Source organism: Anser anser (assembly GCF_964211835.1).
Source record: "Anser anser genome assembly, chromosome: 2".
NCBI classification, from domain to species: domain Eukaryota; kingdom Metazoa; phylum Chordata; class Aves; order Anseriformes; family Anatidae; genus Anser; species Anser anser.
This window is the reverse complement of record NC_139721.1, coordinates 130,515,867-130,537,366: the sequence shown is the minus strand read 5'-3', so window position 1 is coordinate 130,537,366 and position 21,500 is coordinate 130,515,867. Positions and strand designations below refer to the sequence as shown.

General features: G+C 36.2%; 1 protein-coding gene across 2 annotated transcripts in view; it reads left to right on the top strand.

Annotated features, from left to right (window-relative positions):
• Positions 1-21,500, top strand: part of HDAC9 (histone deacetylase 9) — a 479,837-nt gene that overhangs the window by 396,770 nt on the left and 61,567 nt on the right. For both annotated transcript variants that reach the window (XM_083825978.1, XM_083825977.1), the window contains one exon: positions 18,082-18,200. In XM_083825978.1, the coding sequence (XP_083682104.1) occupies positions 18,082-18,200 (119 nt within the window). The remainder of the gene's footprint in view (positions 1-18,081; positions 18,201-21,500) is intronic.

Genomic DNA, 21,500 nt, shown 5'->3' with positions numbered 1-21,500 from the left:
GTGTCAATCACCCTTGAACAGGGATATACACTGGTTATTTGAACGACTTCCTCGTGCATGCCTGCACCCACTAGGACCCTGATTCAGTTCTCAGAACGTATGTGTCCAGTGCCATGTGAGAACTGCTGGAGGAGTTGATGTTTACTGGTGTGGCTGACAACAATGGCACGGGACCTCTGTAAGATCTATGCCTTTTCACCATGCCAGCACGTGCCCAAGCAGGATCCCCGTGAATCCCAAAAGCTGCTGGATAGCTTTGCATAGGTAATTGAAATGAATCCTCTGTTTCCATGAAATATAATGACTGTTTAGATCCTTAGTGCACATTTAGAATCCTACAGTGTAAGTCTGCATTTGCATTTGTATTCCATTTCTGGATAAACTCATCTCTATTCTAGGTAATGATTATTCACATTCTTCTGGAAAAAAAAAAATCAATTAATTGGATTTTGTTCCAATCTGATTAGAGATATTGTCCTAAAACAGTCTTTTGGAGCATGCCTATTCTGTACCCGCAAAGAAATTGTAGATGTACTCCATCCAGTTTCAAGCTACCTGTGAAATGCCTGAAGATATAATTATCATGAAATACCAGTGCTAATTGGTTTTGTCTATACAGCACTATGTCAAAGTGTAAACAAACACATTATAAGTAGTTTATCTCCAAGCTGATCCTTCAGACTGCGAGAAGTTTTAAATGGACTAATACACTGTGCTCAGATAAATTACCTTTTCTTAGCAATATAAAGTAGTCTGTACAAAACTGAGTGCCTCTGTGGCAAAAGCTTTTCTGTATCCCAGCTGACTCATTTTAAAGTTAACAGAGACATCTTTTCTTCATGCTGCAGTGTGCAGCGTAGTGACATCCCTGGGTAAGGTATCCGCTTCAGTTTATTGATGAAGTAAGTGGGAGGTTTGCCACTTTGGTTGCACATATTTTGTTGTATCCTTGTACTGCACCTTCCACAGCCAACATTGTTGGCTGCATTTAGACTAAAAACATGAGAATAATAATCTGGGATGAGGTTGTACTTTAGTCAAGTTGTACCATATACTCCTGAAGGGACTACCTCTCAGCAGTGACCCTTTCCAGAAATTTAGAGCTGATAATATTTATGAGAGTTTGGAGCAGCTGAAGCATTGGCTAGAGATCTTTTAAATAGCTAAATTTCAACACATTCCCTATAGAGCTGAAAGTGATCATCTGAGACCTGTCGGAGGAAGATCATGCCTTAATTGTACCTTGTTGTACTATAAAAAATGAGACCTCTCCACTAGATTTAAGAGCCAGTGGTATTGTGATCTGTGTGAACTCTTAGGGGAACTCATCTGGGATATTACAGTGTGTATGAAATAAGTTTGTGTCACTGGTAGAGGTAAAAATAGTCACATAAATGTGATGGTTTCTGTAATTGATCTTTTCTAAAAGTATCTCCAGTTTGACAGGGAGCATCTTTTCAGTGTGATTTATTCTGTAATAGAGTACACTCTGGTGGCTGCGTTCCAAAAATGCTGTCCTGAATATCTATTTATAAGTAGAGCAACTCCAAATCACTCAGGTTCATGACTCCAGCATTCTATTGTAAGACAGTATTACTGTCTTGGCTGTGGCATAGATGCCAGCCTTCAGAATAGAGCCTCTCTGAAAGCAAAAAGAACTGATTACCACTTTCAGTAGCAACCCCTTACTCTGACAGTGCTGCACATTAGCACCTGAGCTTTAAAAATTAGAGTACAATATGTCATGGAGTGTGGAATGACATGGAACAACACTGCTAATTTTATTTGTTAAACTCCAAGTCAGCCAATTTCGTCTGTCACTTGCCCTTTCACCATGGAGTGGAGAGTGCACTGTTGTAAGCAGAAGAATGATCCTTTCTCCAGACTGTTTCAAAACTTTGATAGTTTTCACAATCAGAGAGAAGAGGTAGGGACTCTGTAATCAATGCCTCTCTTAATCCCATTTGTATCCTCTGCAAATTTGTAGAAGTCTCTGGAATTTCCAGTTTTCTCCACGAAAAAAGGGCACGAGTTTGCAATGATTTTCCACCTTCACTGACACTGGGAAGAGCAAGGACCTACTATTTGGCCCTCCAGTTCTCAAAATCTTGAAAATATCCCCTTGGACAGCACAAGCAGAAGGACAGAGTTAGGAAAGAAAGCCTCAACTGATTCAACTCTTTGCTGTATAAATGGTAAATCTCATAAGATAAATAGGGCTTTTCTACTTCAGGAGTGTTTATCTGGAGGAAGTGCCTTTTTCTGCAAATGGGAACTGTCCCAAGGAAAAGGGACACAACACAGCTGGACTTCACTGAAGTTGATAGTTCAGTTAAGTGTCCAACCAGTGTTCCCAAGCCTGAGACATAGAAATGTATAGGTAGTTCTGTTAATTACGCACCTGTGCACATTTAAATGATGGACCGGATGCTGTGGTGATGATCTTGTCTAAGTCCCTTTGGCATTGCAGCTCTGGATGTCTATCACAGAGGAAGCACTGAAGAGATGACAAGGCAAAGTGCACAAACATGAGAAACTTGTGAAGGCCCTAAGAATGAGTGTGTCTATACCCACAGTTCTGCAAGTTCAGTACTTTATTGTACAATTTTTGAACATTTGTGAAGAACTGTTCTTTATTAAGAAAGAAAGGTAGTTTCAAGTGACTCCCGCAGGAAGTTTGTGACTGAATCCAGTTTATGGATTAATGAATCCCCCTAATCATCAGTGGCTGGATTATAGCTTCACAACAGGGAGTTATGACATCCATGGTGGCGTAAATGTGCAGAGCATTAAACCTGCCATGTTAAGCCATTTTCAGCGATAGAATAATATAGATATTTGGGCCATGACTCTAAAACATTTTAAATGAATGTCTTTTTATTTTTTTTTAAATAATCATATTTTTGCTTGTACCACAGCAGCATTATTAAATTATACTAACATTAAAATGAATACATTCATGAATGTTCTTCAACAGATATAATAATGTGAAACAAAATTCACAGCCTCCCTTCAGTGTAAAGTACATACTGTGATATTGTGCTTACCTGTGTACAGATAGGACCCTAGGGAATTACACATTTCTAAGAAAAGCACGTTTCTATGAACTGTCTCCATTAATTAATTAAAATTAATGCTTCCAGGAATAAAAACACACTATATGTTAGACAACATTCAGAAAAGTAATTTGCTTAGGTTAGTGAAGACATCCAAGACTTTCTTTAAAAATAAATAAATAAAAGAAGTTTTAGTTTGATGAAATTGTTCAGTATCTCCGAGAATGAAGCTCTCAGGTCTCGTTCATTCTCCATCTCTGTGAGATAATTGGGAAGTAAAGGGGAAAACAGAGGGCTCGTCTAATAGTAATGAGCAAGCAGATGAGAGAAAACAGAGTAGAAAGAGAATGTAGATGAGAAAGAGAAGAGGAAAAGATGAGAGAAAACAGATGGAAGCCAAAAACCCAATGAAGTGAGAGAGACAAGACTATAATGATTTACACAAGACATGGTGGAACTAGTCTGGATAAAATAAAAAAAGAAACTTATACCATCAGTCTAACTTCAGAATAAAGCAAATCTTTAACTGGATTTAACAAAATGTTCAGGCAAAACTTTAGAATTAGAAACAGAGATTCTATAATAGGATATTCTGATAGTATTGGTGACCTGCATAGATAAGATTGAAATAAACATCAGAACATTTACATGTTTATACAAGCCAAACTTCAACTCCCACCCCCTCCCACCCTGAGGTCTAATCTTTGTTAGTATATACTTCCTTTAAGCGCTGTACAGAGCCTAAAATAGAATGCATAGATAACAACATAAATGGACATTATATTTTTATACATTTGTCCAAGAATACCATTTTTTCTCCTATTACTCTGGTCTGATAACTGTTCTTTGTTCCCTTAACAATAAATCATTATTTACATTTACATGAAAACTTAAAATAAATTCTAATGGACTGTTTCAACTTATTGAAGGAGAATTTTGGAACTGTTAGAGAGAGCACAACTCTCTAGCAACTGCATATCAGGATTTGGCTTCCCTTGCAATTAGATATGGAGCCAAATTGGAAGATGCATGTATACCCTGTAGCTGGTGAAACAACATATACCCTTTTCAAATTTAAATGTTTTTTATCTGTATGGTTCATGCATGAATTCTGGAAATACTTAGTATTCTAGAAGTATATATTCTAGAAGTAAACTGCAGTAGTTTCCTAATACCTTTAAAACATACATGAGCTCTATTTACCAGTAGTTAGCAATCTTGCTAAAAGGAATGCTTCTTAGATTGCAAGCTGCAGAGTACTTCTCATTTGTTGTTTTAGTCACTGTTTTTTTCTTAATTTAATTTATTTTTTATTTTTTTCCCATGATCAGGTCAAAGTTCTCCTTTGGTGATTCAGTGGAATTTAAAGAGAATGGAGTAGAGCCAGAGGGAATATGAAAATATCAGCCTTGGCATGATCAGCTTATTTTTCAGTACTCTTTGCTCTTTGATACTCCTCATTTCTATCATTGCTTTCTTGGTGAAGAAAGCAGTGCAATGAGGTGGTGGGAAAGCTGGCTTTACCAGTCCTCATTCCACAGTCAAGTCTCTTCAGAGATAACTATTTCCTTCCTGACTCTGTGTTTCCACTTGGATAGACAGGTTGCCAGGATTCTTGGTTTCAGGGCACCAACTGCTGCTTGAGAATGGAGTTAAATTTCAAGATTTACAATTTAAATTTCAAGATTTTTAGTAGAAAAAATAAAATTAAAAATATTATCTTTTTTAAGGCTATGGCATCAAATTTAAAATATTTGTGCTACTGTGCTACGATGTCTTTTTAAAGCAACACCGTGTAAGTAATATCAAAAACATGATTTATTTAGCACTAGATAAGAAAATTCATTGCAAATCACTGGCAAAATCTGTCAAATTTATAGAGCTGGATTAACAATAAGAAAGAAGTCAATTGCCCAATAAATGAGAAGAAAAACATCAAATTCTAGATATTTGGTTAAGTTGTTATGCATTCACAAAAGACAGAAAGTGTTCAAATTAAGACTGCAAAATCAAAGTCAACTTAGATAACTACATACACAGACTTTTTCTAGCTATCCTCAATATTACAGTAACTTAGGGTTCTTTTTCTCTTTTCTTTTCTTTTCTTTTCTTTTCTTTTCTTTTCTTTTCTTTTCTTTTCTTTTCTTTTCTTTTCTTTTCTTTTCTTTTCTTTTCTTTTCTTTTCTTTTCTTTTCTTTTCTTTTCTTTTCTTTTCTTTTCTTTTCTTTTCTTTTCTTTTCTTTTCTTTTCTTTTCTTTTCTTTTCTTTTCTTTTCTTTTCTTTTCTTTTCCTTTCCTTTCCTTTCCTTTCCTTTTCTTTTCTTTTCTTTTCCTTTCCTTTCCTTTTCTTTTCTTTTTTTCTTTATTTTATTTTATTTTCTTCTTCCTTTCCTTTCCTTTCCTTTCCTTTCCTTTCCTTTCCTTTCCTTTCCTTTCCTTTCCTTTCCTTTCCTTTCCTTTCCTTTCCTTTCCTTTCCTTTCCTTTCCTTTCCTTTCCTTTCCTTTCCTTTCCTTTCCTTCCCTTCCCTTCCCTTCCCTTCCCTTCCCTTCCCTTCCCTTCCCTTCCCTTCCCTTCCCTTCCCTTCCCTTCCCTTCCCTTCCCTTCCCTTCCCTTCCCTTCCCTTCCCTTCCCTTCCCTTCCCTTCCCTTCCCTTCCCTTCCCTTCCCTTCCCTTCCCTTCCCTTCCCTTCCCTTCCCTTCCCTTCCCTTCCCTTCCCTTCCCTTCCCTTCCCTTCCCTTCCCTTCCCTTCCCTTCCCTTCCCTTCCCTTCCCTTCCCTTCCCTTCCCTTCCCTTCCCTTCCCTTCCCTTCCCTTCCCTTCCCTTCCCTTCCCTTCCCTTCCCTTCCCTTCCCTCCCCTCCCCTCCCCTCCCCTCCCCTCCCCTCCCCTCCCCTCCCCTCCCCTCCCCTCCCCTCCCCTCCCCTCCCCTCCCCTCCCCTCCCCTTCCCCTTCCCCTTCCCCTTCCCCTTCCCCTTCCCCTTCCCCTTCCCCTTCCCCTTCCCCTTCCCCTTCCCCTTCCCCTTCCCCTTCCCCTTCCCCTTCCCCTTCCCCTTCCCCTTCCCCTTCCCCTTCCCCTTCCCCTTTCTTTTTTTTTTTCTTTTCTTCTCTTTTCTTCCAAAGACTGAGCTATCTTACAGAAAGACTATACAAAGATTACAAATTTTAATAAGTAATTTTTTCCTTAGCAGTTCATGCTGAAGGGCTGACAATTTCTTTTTGTTCATGCGCCAGGAGTCTTCTAACCTTTCTTGAAGGGGCCACAACTTAAAAATCTATTGGATCACCTCCCATGTATTAGCAATGATAAAAACTTCCTCCTATTCACTGTAATTGCACAACTCCCTGTGACAGGTTTGGCAATTTTATGTTGGAAGAGTAATTTTAACAAAGAGTAGATGGGAAGTGAGTGCCAAATTTCTCAGATGGTGTAAAATTCCTTGTTTTTAAATAAAGGTTGGCAACTGCAAGTGAAGAACTCAAGCAGAAAAAAGATCTTTGCAGAGTTTTTGGGACCGTTGGTAATCCAAAGATAACAGCAGGAAAAATGCTGCTTTTGAACTAGTCATTTGCACAGTTTACAAGCTCTTTTGGTAATTTTATATAGGAATTTAAAATGACAAAAGGATTTCATAAGTGAGTGGTAACTCCCTTTTTTGCAGTAAGCACATTAAAGCTAATTAAAGTTCAATTCTTCAGAGATAAAGGATTATGAACTTCTAAGGGGGCTGTGGAATACTTGGAAAATGAGTGTTTTATCAAATATATTTTGGCTTTGAGAAAAGTTCAAGTTTTTGGACACAATGTAAAATTTTAATTATATGATAGCTAGATACTGTGTGATCCAGATATTAAATCTGGAAGTACTTTTTTTTTCTTCTTCTTCTTATTTTTATTATTATTTTTTTAATGAAGTATATTTGAATGTACTTTTGACTTACATTTGTTACGATATTTTCTGAAACTTCTCTGTTATTTTGTGATGTATCCAATCTCAGTTATATTATTTTGACTGTCACTCTGAGAGATAAGTGCAACAAAAATAACTCTAGAAGTGGAAATCATGCTTAGGGATGTTTTTGTTGCTAGTTTCAACATTGTAAATTGAGACAGACATTGAAAAAGGGAACTATGTGATTCAGTTCATTCTTACATTTTCTTGAAATTACAATCAATCTCAGTTTCCGAGGCAACTGACTACATGAGGATGGACCAGCCAATAATGGGAAACAGCTTTCTGTTTTATTACTGTAACATATGGTATAAAAAGTCTTTTTTGTTTCATGCTGTTGAGGAGACTATCCAATTTATCACTGCAAATAGGATCCAAAAATGATTAAAAGAGGTGTGAGCAGTTCAGTTTTGTAGCAGAAATCCAGAGACATAAGTTCATGGGGGAAAAGCAAATTCAGATACATCAAAATATAATTTTTAGATGCTCTTCCCAAATCCCAAACTTCATCTTGATTTTTCCTCTGACCTTCCTCAGGGGTCCTGGCAACATGAAGGGTTGGTGTAAGTGATTGTATTGGCAAATGGATTAGCATTGTAGCAATATGACTCTCTCAGGATGAGTTGAATTGCCGTTCTGCTGTAAATTGCCTTGCACAAATAAAAGGCTTCTTCCATGTGCACCACTGAAAGAGGTATGATTGATCTAGGACCACAAGGCCTACTACATTTCTTTTGCAGACATCAGATAAAATCTAATAGGAGAAGTGTTGGCTCCTAGCAGTCATTGTAAGCTTAAGTAAAATATTAAATCACATTGTAGTATATCAGCACTTCCATGTTTTGTTTCTCGAGTTGAGATTTCAAGTGCTTTGCTATTCACTATTCGTTCCTTGCTTAATAAAAAAAAAAAAAAAAGCTGTGAAACATTTACACAGGAGTTAGGGTATTCCTGAGGTATTCCTGAATTCTGTATGGTGTTCTTCAACGTTTATTTTTCAGTGCCTTTGTTTATTTATTTATTTTTCCTCCTTCCAGGTATGCTTAAGAAAAACTTTTTATTTCGCTCAAAATTTATTTATTTTTTTTTTGTAAGTTTCTGTGAAGTTCTGTGAAGTTTCTGTAAGTTCTGTTTCAGAAATTTGCTACTTTCCTTTGCTACTTTCATATTTTATTAAACTTCCTGTTTATGTCATTGATTCCTTAATATTTAAAGTTCTTTCCCATGTCAAAAAAAAACTTCCTTTTTATTTTCAGTATAAATAACTATTTTTTTATCATTTTACTGAAATCAGAAACAAAATTCCTGTTCTCAACATGTCATATTGGGCTTTATATTTCCCTAAGCCTTAGTTACCTCCTTTCTTTGACTTCACTCTCCACTTCACATTGTTGGTGTAATTTTCATGCAGGAGAGCATTTTATATTTTATAATATCAGCCCATCTAATGTTACTCCCTGAACATGGACTGGTACTTTTCTTTGTCAGTTGAGTCTTTCTAATCACATTCAATTCAGTTAATATGTAAGCACTGACATCTAAATTTCTCTGTCTTTGGAGTCTGTCATATTTCCATGATTTTGTTGAGCAAAAGTTAATATGAGAAGAGAGGGATAGGGTAATGTAAGAGGGACAGTATCCTTCCCAACTACCCAAAGTCAACTGCAGATCACATTTCTAACCAAACAGTAGCTGAAACTGCATAAGAAGAAGTTATAGTTTCTAACACTGTGTGGTACACAGAGATTACTGCTTTAGTGGGAGCACATCCCTACTCCTACAAATACCTTCTTTCTTCTCTGAGAATTTTGCAGTGTGTGTTGGGGGGGAGGGGAGTTGGGGGGGGGGGCGAGGGGGAGGGATAGAAAAGTGCTCTTCTGGGTTACCTCACATTACCTGTAAATATTTCCCCTGTTAAAATTGTATCAGTATGGGTTCCATTAACTGGCCTTCATCTTAGGTAAAGTGAGAAGACTTGATTCTGTATTATATAAAATCTTGGTGTATAAGGGATGCTGTGTTTTTGGCTGTCAGAATGAAGTCCAGCTGGTCTGTTTAAATGCAGACTAGAATAAGGGGATGGACTAACAAGGTCTCAATTCCAATGACAAAGTTCTTGCAAGCGTGAGACAAATAGGCATGTATTTACCAATACAGAAGTGTTTGATGCTGTTGCTGCCTGTAACATCACTATCTTTCTGCTTTAGACCAGAGATGCTTCCTAATTTGGTTTGGGTGTAAGAAAATGTCCATATGTTTCTTTTCTACGAGTGTCTGTTTTTCATCAGGAAAAACCAAGAGGAAGTGACATATGTCTGTATATGTCTGAAAGAATACCTCTGAAGAGCTAAAAAAACAGATTAACCATTTGGTTAACAGATTAACCATGAGGTATTTTCTGAATATCATTAATTCAATAGTGACAATATAATATATAATAAAAGAATAGTGACTATCCAGAAATGTAAAATTTCTATTTAATGATACGACAGAAAACCACACACACAGAAAATGCCTTTAAAAGTAGTAGTGACTATATGGAAAGAAATACAAGACAAGGAGAGAAAGCATTTGCAAGAGAGAATATGTAGAGACCTCTGAGAAAAAAAAAAAAAAAAACTTCATGTGCTTTGTATTCACAACCATGTTGATGAATCCAGCATGCAAAAAAAATATGCTTTTGCAAATGGCTGTGACCTTGATGAATAATATGATTTCTAGAAAATGCTCATTTTCTTTTCATTTAAAAAAGAAAGAAAAAAAAATCCCTTTCTGGGCAAACTGCAGTTCCCAGAAATTTAGAAAATTTTGTGGTAAAAGTATTTTTTCCAAGGGATTTCTGTATCTTCTATCCACTCAGCCTATTGCTCCCATGAAAAAAATATCACCCCTCCATTACATCTCCCCAGGCATTTTGTATGAGATTTACCCTCTGTTCCTCCCCACATCTCCCCACTTTTCCAGGCATTGAAAAGTCTTTTAAACGTCTCTACCAATCACTGCAGTAATAGCATAAGTGCATTGTTAACACTGCAAACTGAGCATTAGTGTGATCAGTAGTATAGTAAATTTTCGTTAGAATTTCTTTATTTGTGCTGATTGCCAGACCATATACCATATGCCCAAACTGGGAAGCTTTTCTGAATGTTTTTGTTAAATGAGGAGGGTAGATTTTAGACCTGGAGACAAACTGAATACTCCAGAGCCCTCTTCTCAGATGCACAAAGGCTCACTTTCTTTTTAATTTATTCAGAACACCATCCTTTCCCTTTTCCCCAATTTCACCATTCTTCTGGAGTGTAGGCAAAATAGGTCCTACACTATCCTTTCTCTTATACTGTTCTTAGCTGGCTAAGGAATTTTAAAGGTGTCAACTACTCTAAAAGATATGCTCAAAGTAATTTCCTTTTTGTAGGCATACTTAATTCTTCAGAGAGGACATCATGTTATCAATCATTTTGTTAACTCTATCAATCCTACGCATTGTGGCAGAATTTTACATCTGTATTTAGCTATTTCAGTTATTTTAAGATTTTTGTCTTCTTAGTAACAATCATTTTGCTATGTAATAAGATTTACTGGGAACAGTGAACTGTTCTGGTATTATTATGTTAAAGTTTTAAGCAAGTCCAATGACTTATGTAATAAGATACTGTTGAAAGAAATGACTTAGCAGAAAGGCAAAATTATTTTGTTATAGCAAAGGGCATGTACTGTACTGTACTGTACTCAGACTTGATAGAAAAGTTTCTAGGCTATGCGTTGCAGCCATCCAGCCATCTGAATTTTAAAACAGAAATCTTAAAATACCCTCAAATGTGACTAATATCTTTATGACAGAAAAACTTCTCAAGATTTTTTTTTCCCCATAGAATAAACTAATAACAACTAAAGGACACCAAATTGATTTTTCTGATAGGAACATGTTATGTCATGAACGCTAAACACTCTTAAATATTGCTTGAGGGTAAAATTTGGTAGTGGATATACATGTGTTATCATCATTTCCCTTACCTGTTAGAATGGCTTTGACAGGAAAAATATTGAATTAAAATGGTGGGATCCAATACTTACTGCATTTTTCTTTCTCATTATTGGTGATACTATTTTAAGTCATTCTGTGCTATAATTTGAAGCTTCATCTTTTTGAAATAAACTTCTATTTCCTCCTTCTTATATGTCATCTTGTTGTATAGCTCTTGGAAGCCACATCAGTGGAAGCTATGTAGAAGAGTCCTTATAATTAAATTGAAACCACCTTTCTAAGTAATAATAAAAAATGGAAGTATCAGTAAATATTGTAGACTATTTCTTATGCTTTTTGAGTGTTTAAAATGTTGCAATTCCAGTTGTGATAGAATTTAGATGCCAAAATATTTTTTTTAAAAAAGAACCAACAAATAGGAGTCTTAGACTCTGAAAATGTCTTCAATAGCCAAAAATAAAGCTCACGGTGCTTCAAAAATTTTTCTATACTGAATACTGAATAGATTTTTCATACAGTGTCACTTAGATACTCCTACAATTGTATCACTTGAAATTACTAACATGGGGCATTGCCTCAAGACCTTAACCTTTTAAACACTTTGGCATGTGCTTAATTTAGCATCATGCATAAATCCCCCTGAAATGATCATGACTTATAGTAGTCAAGATGTGATTACCTTTTTCTCCTTGAAGAATAAACCTACTCTTAATAAAAAGTTAATACTGAATTAAAGAATTAAGAAATAAAGATATTTTACATCTCCAGAGATCAAATAAGGTAACTAAAATAATAGTTACGACGAGAATATTGATGGTGCTTATAAAAAGTAGAGAAGAAATAAAATATTAAAAAAGATGTATATAAAAAAAGAAGCCTATAAGGGTAAAAGAAGAGATGTAAAAAGAAAGCCTATAAAGATAAAAAACATATAAAAGATATAGCTTAGGAACTAATACAGATAAAGTCTGCAGGAGCTAGGCATAACCTGGAGTCTAGGACAAAACTAATTATCAGATGACAGTCAGAAAGGAATTTTTGGGGCAAGTTCTCAGGTTTAGTCTTGGTGAACTTGGGCTGACATTAGGACTGGTATAAAGAAATGTTAAGAAGGTAAGCCAAAATTTTAGGGAGACACAGGAGTACAAACTCAATTAATATTACAGATGAAGAAAAAAAAATCTCCAATAGTTGTACAGAAATACTGTGTAGATTTCTGTGAGGATAGACGTTACTTGATATTGTACTACATTAAAACATATGTGCAAACAACACATAAAAATAGTAGATACCATAAGTTTCACATACCTATCAGGGTAATCTTTTAAATTCTTTCTGACCTAGTCATATCAAGGTGCATTCAACAGCATACTTGTGCAGTTTTAAGGTAGGACAACACAGTGATTGGAGCAATATTTTATTTGCAGGATACAAAACTGAGAAACTCCACATAAACCTATTTATTTATTTATTTATTTCAGATGAGACTGGGTCTCTATTTGGTGGCAAAACCCCCACTCTAATAGTAATATTGCATTGTATATATCTATATATAGAGATATAAATATAGATATATATTTCTTGCAAACTATAGGTCTGTTATAACTGGATAAACAAGAGTGCTTTTATAGTGTTTTCTAGTAGTTAAAGTAGTTAACTTAGAGTGTTTTGCATTTTCTTTCTAGGTTTTTCCAAGGTCTGCTAAGTAATTTATTCATCTTCTACCAGCTCTTAGTTTTAGCTGATTCATCTGTAAAGTGGGTACAAGACATGCTTGTGTTAGAGCACTGCGCAATCAGAAACAGCTATACTGATTTATACCAGCTGAATATTTGGGCCTTTCTATTTATTAATGTTCTGAAAGTACTTTGAGATCACTGGATGAAAACAGTGGAGGATTTTAGGGAAAGAGCAAATAATTTATGTTACTAAGCTATTCCGATCTGCAGTTTTAGACCACTGTGGATTTTCTTTCTCAGTTACATAAATTACTGTCCTGGGCTGGTTTTCCTGCTCATTTCCTTTTTAAATTACCAACACAGCAAAAGAATTGTAGCTATTTGCATTAGTTTAATTTTCTTTGGAGATTTCCAGCTCTGTATGATGGTACTTGCAAAGTCATTTTTGGGTTGGGTACTTCTCCACAGTCTCTTCTGGGAGAACAAATGTTTGGGAGCATCTTAAACATGTGCTGTAAATGTACAAAAATAGAATGGAAGAATAAAAGGAACAAGATCAAGTAAACAGAGTCCCTTGGTAGAATCTCTTTAATGTCTTGCATCTGATGTTCAGATTGGTGGGGAGGGGAGGATCACATGCTTGATGTTTTCTCTAGGACTACACCCAACTGGAAGCCATCCCTTGGCTTCTCTGCAGACAGCAGCATACCCAAATGGAACATATTAATTCTCCGGGGAAATCTCCTTAGTAGGATAGAAAGGAATCTTTTCAGCTTCCCAGATACATGCTCTGTTCCCAATAGCATCAGACTTAAAGGAGGACCTGCAATACCTTGGGCTGGAGCACAGAGTTGCATTGTAACTGCAAAGTTTAGCATAGATAAATAACTCCTGTGATCCAGCTGCTCAAGCTTTCAGGATCTGCCATGTTTATTAATGAAAATGTGATTGAAAATAAAGAAACAGTCAGCTAGGCAAGGTGCCCCTGTAACTCTGCTGTCATCATTAGGTGAATATGGTATACGAAATATTTACGCTTCTATATGAGTCAGGATCACAGAAAATAAATATCCCTTTTATGTGCTTTATTTCCTTTGGAGAAAGGAGTAGAGGAGAGGGTGGGTCATAGTGGAAGAATAAAATTCACTTATTTTCTGACAAAAGCTACTCTCACCTCACTGGAGAAGGATCCTAGCTTTAGCTTCTGCTTGCTGATAACGCCTGCAGCCTAACTGGTTTCAAGCAGGAAGCTGACAGCCTGCCAGTCCCCAGTCTGTACCTGTCTAGTGACCTATGGCCAGAAGCCAAATCATATTTCTTACCCCTGCTGTGGGTAAGATAATAACTGTTCTTGCCTAGGTCTGAGTGCAGACTGGCTATCTACCCTTGCAAACAATTTCTGATGAGCAGAGTTTTGACCCTTCACACCGTAACAAATCCCGCCAGCTGCAGTCTGACTTCTGAGCATAGGGTTGGTCTGAGGAATTTGGAAAGGTTAACATGAATATCTATTGGTGTATGACCAATGCTAGTTGTATGCCAGATTTTATTTTTTTTTAAACATATTTTCTGTTATGATCTGATTCAGAGGATTCTGTTCTTAAGCAGTTCCGAAGGGAAGTGCTGTGGTTATTGAGCTCCTGAGGAGGCAGTTGATGGATGATGTCTCTTTTGCACACCTTGCAAAACCCTCCAGAGTGTAGATGAGATGGAAAAGGAGCAAGGTCTGATGCTACTCTACTCCCAGGAGGCATAGAAGTGTTAGGAGCTGTTCAACCATTCTTAATCTCCTGAAGCAGGAGAAGCCTATGTATGAGGGAGACATGAGCCTTGTGTTGCTTTTAGGTGAAAAAAAGGGATGAGTCTAGTGCTTTGTGTAGGCTTTCTTTACAGCTGCCTACCTCAAAATGGTTTTCTATGGACAGATGTTCAGGAGTAATGACGAGGCTGAAGCTTGAAAGGTGGCAAATGCCAAAGGATTTTATTTCTGTCCTGGTGACATTTAGCCCATATTTAAAGGTTTATCTATACTACTGATTTCTCATAGCACTTTGTAAGATAGAAAAAGATCTGTTGCATTTGTGAATGAATTTACATGTGTGTTTTGTGCCACAAAGGAGTCCTTGACAAAGGTTAGAGACGTCTACATGAAGTACAAAAGAAAATGTTGTGATGTTTTCCAGAGAAGTTAAGCTGCTCTTCTCTAGGCAGAGATCTCATAGTAGATAAAAGATGAGCAACCTTAAATGCCTGTTTGCTTATGTAGAGGAAGACTGCAGTAGAGATTTAAAGACTAGATGTTTATATGGTCCTCTCTGCAATTGAGAGACTTAGAGCTGCTGTCGTTTTCAAAGGCCAAATAGCAGGCTTGGTTGCTGTGTGAAGGACCACAAATATCCTGAGATGTTTTAGTTGAAGAGTCAAGCCTGCTACTCTAGTAACCATTTTTTCTTTCTTTTTTTTCAGAAAAAAAAATCCTCTTAGGTCTTACTGTAGTTGCATAAGTTAAGGTAAACAAACAGTAATAGAACAATGAATTCTGAATGCCACCTCTTGTTGTTATCCTTACAACCTTCTCCTTCCTTTAGTTGAGATCCCTGTATAGCCCTTCTGTATGGATTTATACATATGCTACTATTTACTGTATGCTACTGTTAAAGATATCATTGCACCTGATGCATTGTGTGAAAGACCTGGCTTTCGGTATTTAATAATTTTGCTAATATTAGCAGTGTGGCTGACCATTTCCTTGTCAGATATATGTATTTGAAAAAAAAAAAAAAAGAAGAAACTGTGGCTAAAGTATTTTTGCTGCTTCTAAAAATGAGATTAAGGGTCAAATGCTTTGTTTTGCCCAAGTTATTAAAAATGTGCTGACATATTTGTGTTTTGGAGCAAGGCCTTAAAATGTGGTAGATATGTTGTAGATTTTCCCAGTATTCCAAATTATTCATCTCTCAGAAATCTCATTCTGCTTGAGCTTGGTAAGCTTTCCTAGTGCAACTTGAGTTTCTAAAGATGCTGTTAGTTCTGAACACGCTTCATTCTCTGACACCCCTGAGCATGGTCTATGCTGCACTTACGGCTGCACTTTTTTTGACATTAAGAAGAAAAAAACAGAGCCTGACTTAAATTTGAGGAAATGTGAATGGAGAGGAGGAGGGCAAAAGCTCAAGTGGCTGCAGATAGGGAGGGTTCTCCACAGGATCCCTCCTTCTTTCAGTGCATAAGATACATGGTGCTATGGGGACAGATCAAGATTGCATATCAGCCACAGTCCTCATCAGTAATCAGGATTCTTGCCACATGTGTTGCAGACTTGGGGGAGTTTGGGAAGTATGTGTTGCTTCAGACACTGAACGTATAATTAGAGTATCAGAAGGTATGTACATAAGAAAGATAAGACGTGATTGCGTAGGAGATCTTTTTCCTGATATTGTTCCCTAACTATGGGGAGGTTAACCTGCAGAAATGTTCAGTCAGTGTAGTGTCTAATGTAATTATTCATCTGTGTACTGTGTGTGTTATATAGTTATACATCATAGAAATATAGAAAAAAAGACCTAGAAGAGATGTAATCTGACCTACTGCCTCAAGGCCATATCAGCCTGAGCCCGCAGCAAGCATGATGGATATTTATTTTACCTGTTATTAAATTCTTGAACAGTTTATTTAAACGATTATCTATTTTTACCACTGAAAAGCTTTTTCCAGTGCCTGAAATACAGCTTTCCTGCTGCAATTACTTCATGTCCGATCCATGCTATAAATGCAGAGCAGGTTCTTTCCTCTTGCAACAGTCACTTACATATTTGTGGACTTTTATCACAGTTACTCTCTGTTCTGTGAGTCAAATAATTGTATTATTTTTCCACTTAGGTCACATTTCTTTAATTTTTTTTTTCTTTCCTGTTGTTCTCTCAGATTGGGTTAGATCCTTCCCAAAGCGCAATGCTTGCTATTGGAATTCACACTTCAGTACAGGCCTACTGACGACATGTTAAAAAGGGAATATGTTACAAATTATGCTATTTTGTCTGTAGACATTCTTGGTCCAATCTCACTTAAATTATCAAAAATATGAAATTGTGTCTATCATTTATTTTCTAACATAAAATGATATACATTGAAATGATGTATGACCTGTAAGAAATTTTCACTTAATCTGAATTCTTCTTTTCTCTAACGAGTAAAACAACCACCTTCCTAATATTAAAAATAACTTTGAGGAAATCAGAACAAAATAAAGTTCTTAAAATATAGACCAAAGAAACACTGAAAACAAAAACAAAAAATTGCTAACAATTTGTTATCAACATGCTTTTTTCACAGAAAACCTTACTTTTCAACAAAAACTTGATACTTTTGGCCTAAATTGATTAAAGAAATAAATATTATGCTAAATAAACACATAGTACGATGCATATGCAAAATTGACCTGCAGATTTTGAGCTGTGTAGACTGATTGAGTTTTCCTTGGTTTAATACATTTCAATTAGAGAATTTATTAGTATATTTTTCTTTTAATGCTAGTGATATCCCCCTGAATTAACACAGACGTTACAGGCTCAGCATCTCTCACACTGTGCAAAAGCTGTCCTTATGCCTTCCCTTCAGATAGTCAGCCTGAAAGAGGGCATCCGTGAATACAGTACATAAGGTTTTATCCTCTCCTTCGACTAAACCAAAGTTAATCCCTACTGAAGTTTGTCAAAGAAGGGGTTAAAAAAGTGGAATCTTTGTGACTGTGAGGGGCTGAATTATCTTCCTGACACCAGCAGGGGTTGCTGTCACTGGTTTGTGGTTGTCACATTCCTGTTATGCTTGACCTTGGAAAGGCTTGACAACATAGTCTGGATTTGATTAAGGGAATTTCATGTTTTTCCTTTGCTAGAGTCACCCCCCACCTCGACAAACATTTAAAAATGTTAAGAAAGAAAGAAAAAAAAGTTTGGAAAGCAAACATTTTCCCAAAAGAAATTTATAGTTCAAATTTACACCAAGTTCGCACTAACTGGAGCAGTCCGGGTTTCCACTCAGGCTTTGAGTGCTCTCTGTAAACCATTAGTCACTTCCCTGGAAGAGGCAGCTTTTTATAGGCAGCAGTATAAAACAGGCACAGATGTGTGTGTAATATTAGAGGCTTTCACATGTACCTGCCTTACCCCCCCCCCCCCCCGATCGTAGAAAAGGAAAAAAGAATTACTAAAGAAAAAAATAATTTTTTTATATTTTTGCTTCAGACTTCATTTGGTTTTGGATTGCCACGATGAAGATTGGCTTAATTAAAAGAAAATATGTTTTTGATGTACAAAACCCTTGTTGGGTTGTGGATTTTTGAGACTGTGGCAATTTGTAGTTCTTTTAATTTTTAACCTATTGTTTGTTTGTTTTTTTTCTTTTTCACTTTACAGGACTGTGATCATGCCAGCTGCCAATGAGTTTGATCCAGAGATTGTCTTGGTATCAGCGGGATTTGATGCCGTGGAAGGCCATGACTCTCCACTGGGCGGGTATAAAGTCACAGCAAAATGTAGGTACAGTCACAAGGTGCACATTTCTGTATCAGTACTTCTTCTCTTTGGGAACCTTATCCAAAGTCCATGTTATGTCCATAGTTCTATTTTGTGAGATTACAGATGTGTAACGAAGGGCAGGGACTGAGTGGAAATGAACATTTGTATTTCTGGCTCACTCCTTTCTGTTCCTTTTGGCATTTTTGTCTCAGCTTTTTAAAGTATTACTTTTCTGGCATTCAAATAACATTTTAGAGGTTTCATGCTTTTCAATAGGCCCCATTTTCCAAATGATGGAGTAAGTTATTTCTCTTTAAATATATATTGGAGATTTTAAGCATTGGCGGCCTAAGTCCAATCTCATATTGCTGTTTTGTTATTGTAATCTTTTCAGCTTGATGGCATTAATCCTGAATTACATCAGTGTTCATGAAGGCCAACATTTTCTAAAAGACTACTCTGTTGGGTCTCAATGTTTGGATGTCCATTTCAGTCCTCCAAAAAGTGTGTTCAAGGCAGGGTTTTAGTACTTTCTGAAAGACAGGTCTATCTGACATGTCTCATATCTAGCACTCCAAAGTCACTAGTTCTTACTGAATACTGTTGCCAAAATGATCCCAAACCTGAGACATTAAGCATGGGTGAGTAATGTAATAATGCTCTGTACAGTACTGTGCAGTGTAACATTGCTATATATAAATCAGCTTCCATGAGGCAATGCAAAATGGTTTCCTAATTCAGTGCTGCGAATAATTTTCTTCAGTATGTACATTTTTTTCAGTATATCTCAAGAAACACCATATTAACATTTGATTAGTTATTAAATATTGATCCCCCTTGCTAATCACAAATTCTTTGGGAAAAGCCTGGAGAAGTCAATGAGATTTAAAGGCATTTAACATGCTGCACAAATGGACCTCAGCTCAGAGGGAATTTGTCCATCAGTCCCTCTGCCTTTTGTTACAGGTGAGTTCACTGGAGTTGGTATTTACCTTAGGAGGAGCAAGGAAGAGACACTTTTTATTTTTTTTCATTTAAAATAAACAATGTACAGGTTCTCCTGAATATCAAACACAAAAAAAATAGGTGAAGAGCTAGACTGACTCTTTATAGTGGCATGCTGTGGAAATTGAGTATGCAGAAGGCAGTGCAAGGGCCTCCTGAACATACTCACACAGGTGTTAGCTTACAACAGGGTTGGGAAGGGAACATCCCTGTGACTGCACGTAAGATGTATTAAGTTTTTAAGCTTAATGCAGTGTCTGCATTAGAGAAGAAAGGGTTGTAGTGGCCTGTATGCATGTTTGAGTATGACTTATCAGTGTGTTATAAGTTTTAGTAAAATGTGTGTGAAAAGCTCTTTGAAAAAGGTTTACTATCATTTATTTATTTATTTTTCTGAAGTATGGTTTCTGGTCAGAGGCACGATTTCATGACCATAAGTGGTAAGCAGATAAGCTTCCAAGTGATACAAAGGAGTTATTTTTTAGAGCATGGATAATTATCTGGATATAACTGCTGAAAATATATGCTAAATGTCTCTTAAGCATCCATGATGCTCCAGCATGATACTCTGGCACACATGATGCCTGCACACAGGATATTCTGGCATAGCAGCTTCAACAACTTTCATATCAATTGCAATAAGATTCATATTTTCCTCTCAGAATAGACTGAATTTCACCCAACAACAAAGAAAAAATGTTTGATATTGGAATCAAAGTTAATTTTCATTCATGAATGAATTAATGAACTCTTCACAGCTTTTAGACACTGAAATCATAGTACATTTTTTAATATAAGAGGCTGCACATCCATAAGTTACACGTGTGTGAGAAAAAAAAGTGATTTACAGTAGGTGGCTCTTGTTTAAATTAAGGGAAACGCCAAGATAGACCTAGATAATGATCATGCACCTGAGGGATGAATAAAGCCTTTTGTATAGAGCCAAAGGAATTTATTATTTCCCCCAAACAAAATTCTCCACATTCCACCATACCTTTTTAGAACATAACATACTATATGCGGTATGTTGAAAAATGAACAGTCTATAAAAAATAAATCATTTAAAGTCCAAAGAGAAACACTCATATTAAAGTCTACAAATAGATATTCATGATTTTTTAGAATAATTGTTTTGTAAGAATTATAAATTATGCCAAAAGAAGTAAATGTAAAGCTTCATCTGTAAATATTCTTTCTTTATAAAATCTAGTTTTTATTTGTACACTTAATACGTTGGATTTTCTGACTTGTGATGACCCAATATAAACTTTACAGATACAAATTAGGAAGAGACTGATATCAAAGGAGAGAAGTTAGATCCTTAATTAATAACCTTACACTATTAAAGATAGTTAGAGAGACACAATACTATTGATAAGAAGTTATATCTTCCCTTCAGAGTACAGTAACAGATTAAAAAAATATATATATTAACCAATCAGCATTTCCAAGTAACAAAATAAACGCCATTGGATGAAGATAACAGATTAGACTAACTGAAGCCTTGGAATAACAATATAGCAGGCAACTGAAAAAAGAAAAAAACCTGATCTACTAAATCTATTCATTTTGAGATGTGTAAATTATAAAAAGTTTTCAACCACTATTTTAATTTTTCCCTGTATCGATGTACAATCTGATTTACTAAGCAGTTGCCATTTCTGACTACTAAATAAAAACATCAGCAAAAAAATAGTCCTACATATTTTTACAGATGATTTTAATGAATGGGTCTGATGTGCAAGTCAAGATTTCTTGCAGTGATATGACCCTTAGCTTGTCTAGTAGAGAGTAGTATGGAAAAAAGCCAACTGAGATAAATGATAATAGCAGAGCTAGAATATCTCACTTGCCTAATTTATCTCCAGTCCCATTAAGCAACTAAATCACTAAAGGTCTTTTTCCACTGGGGGAAAAAAAAAAAAAAAAGTGTTTAAAAAAGATTGGAAGGGCGGGAGAAGGGCGGGCGGGAGAGTTGAATCTTTCTTCTCTTTCCATGCTTTTCAAATCACTTCTCCCAAGTAGATCTTTTTCTCCAGCTGCCTTTTTAATTCCTTCTTGTTTGTTGATTTTTTGAGGAAAAAGGTATTCACTAAACAAATGAATATTTAATTAACTTTTACCCAGACAAGATTTTGATGCAATGCAGAACTGAGAATAAGATAAAATAAAACATCTGTTTCAACCCCATCTTTGAGGATCTTGCAGGCACATTGGATTGTCTCTTTTTATCCTTTATTCCAATAATTTTTCTCAACAAAACACTGTCATTTCAAAAGGCGCTTGTACACCTTTTGTACCTATTTGTACCT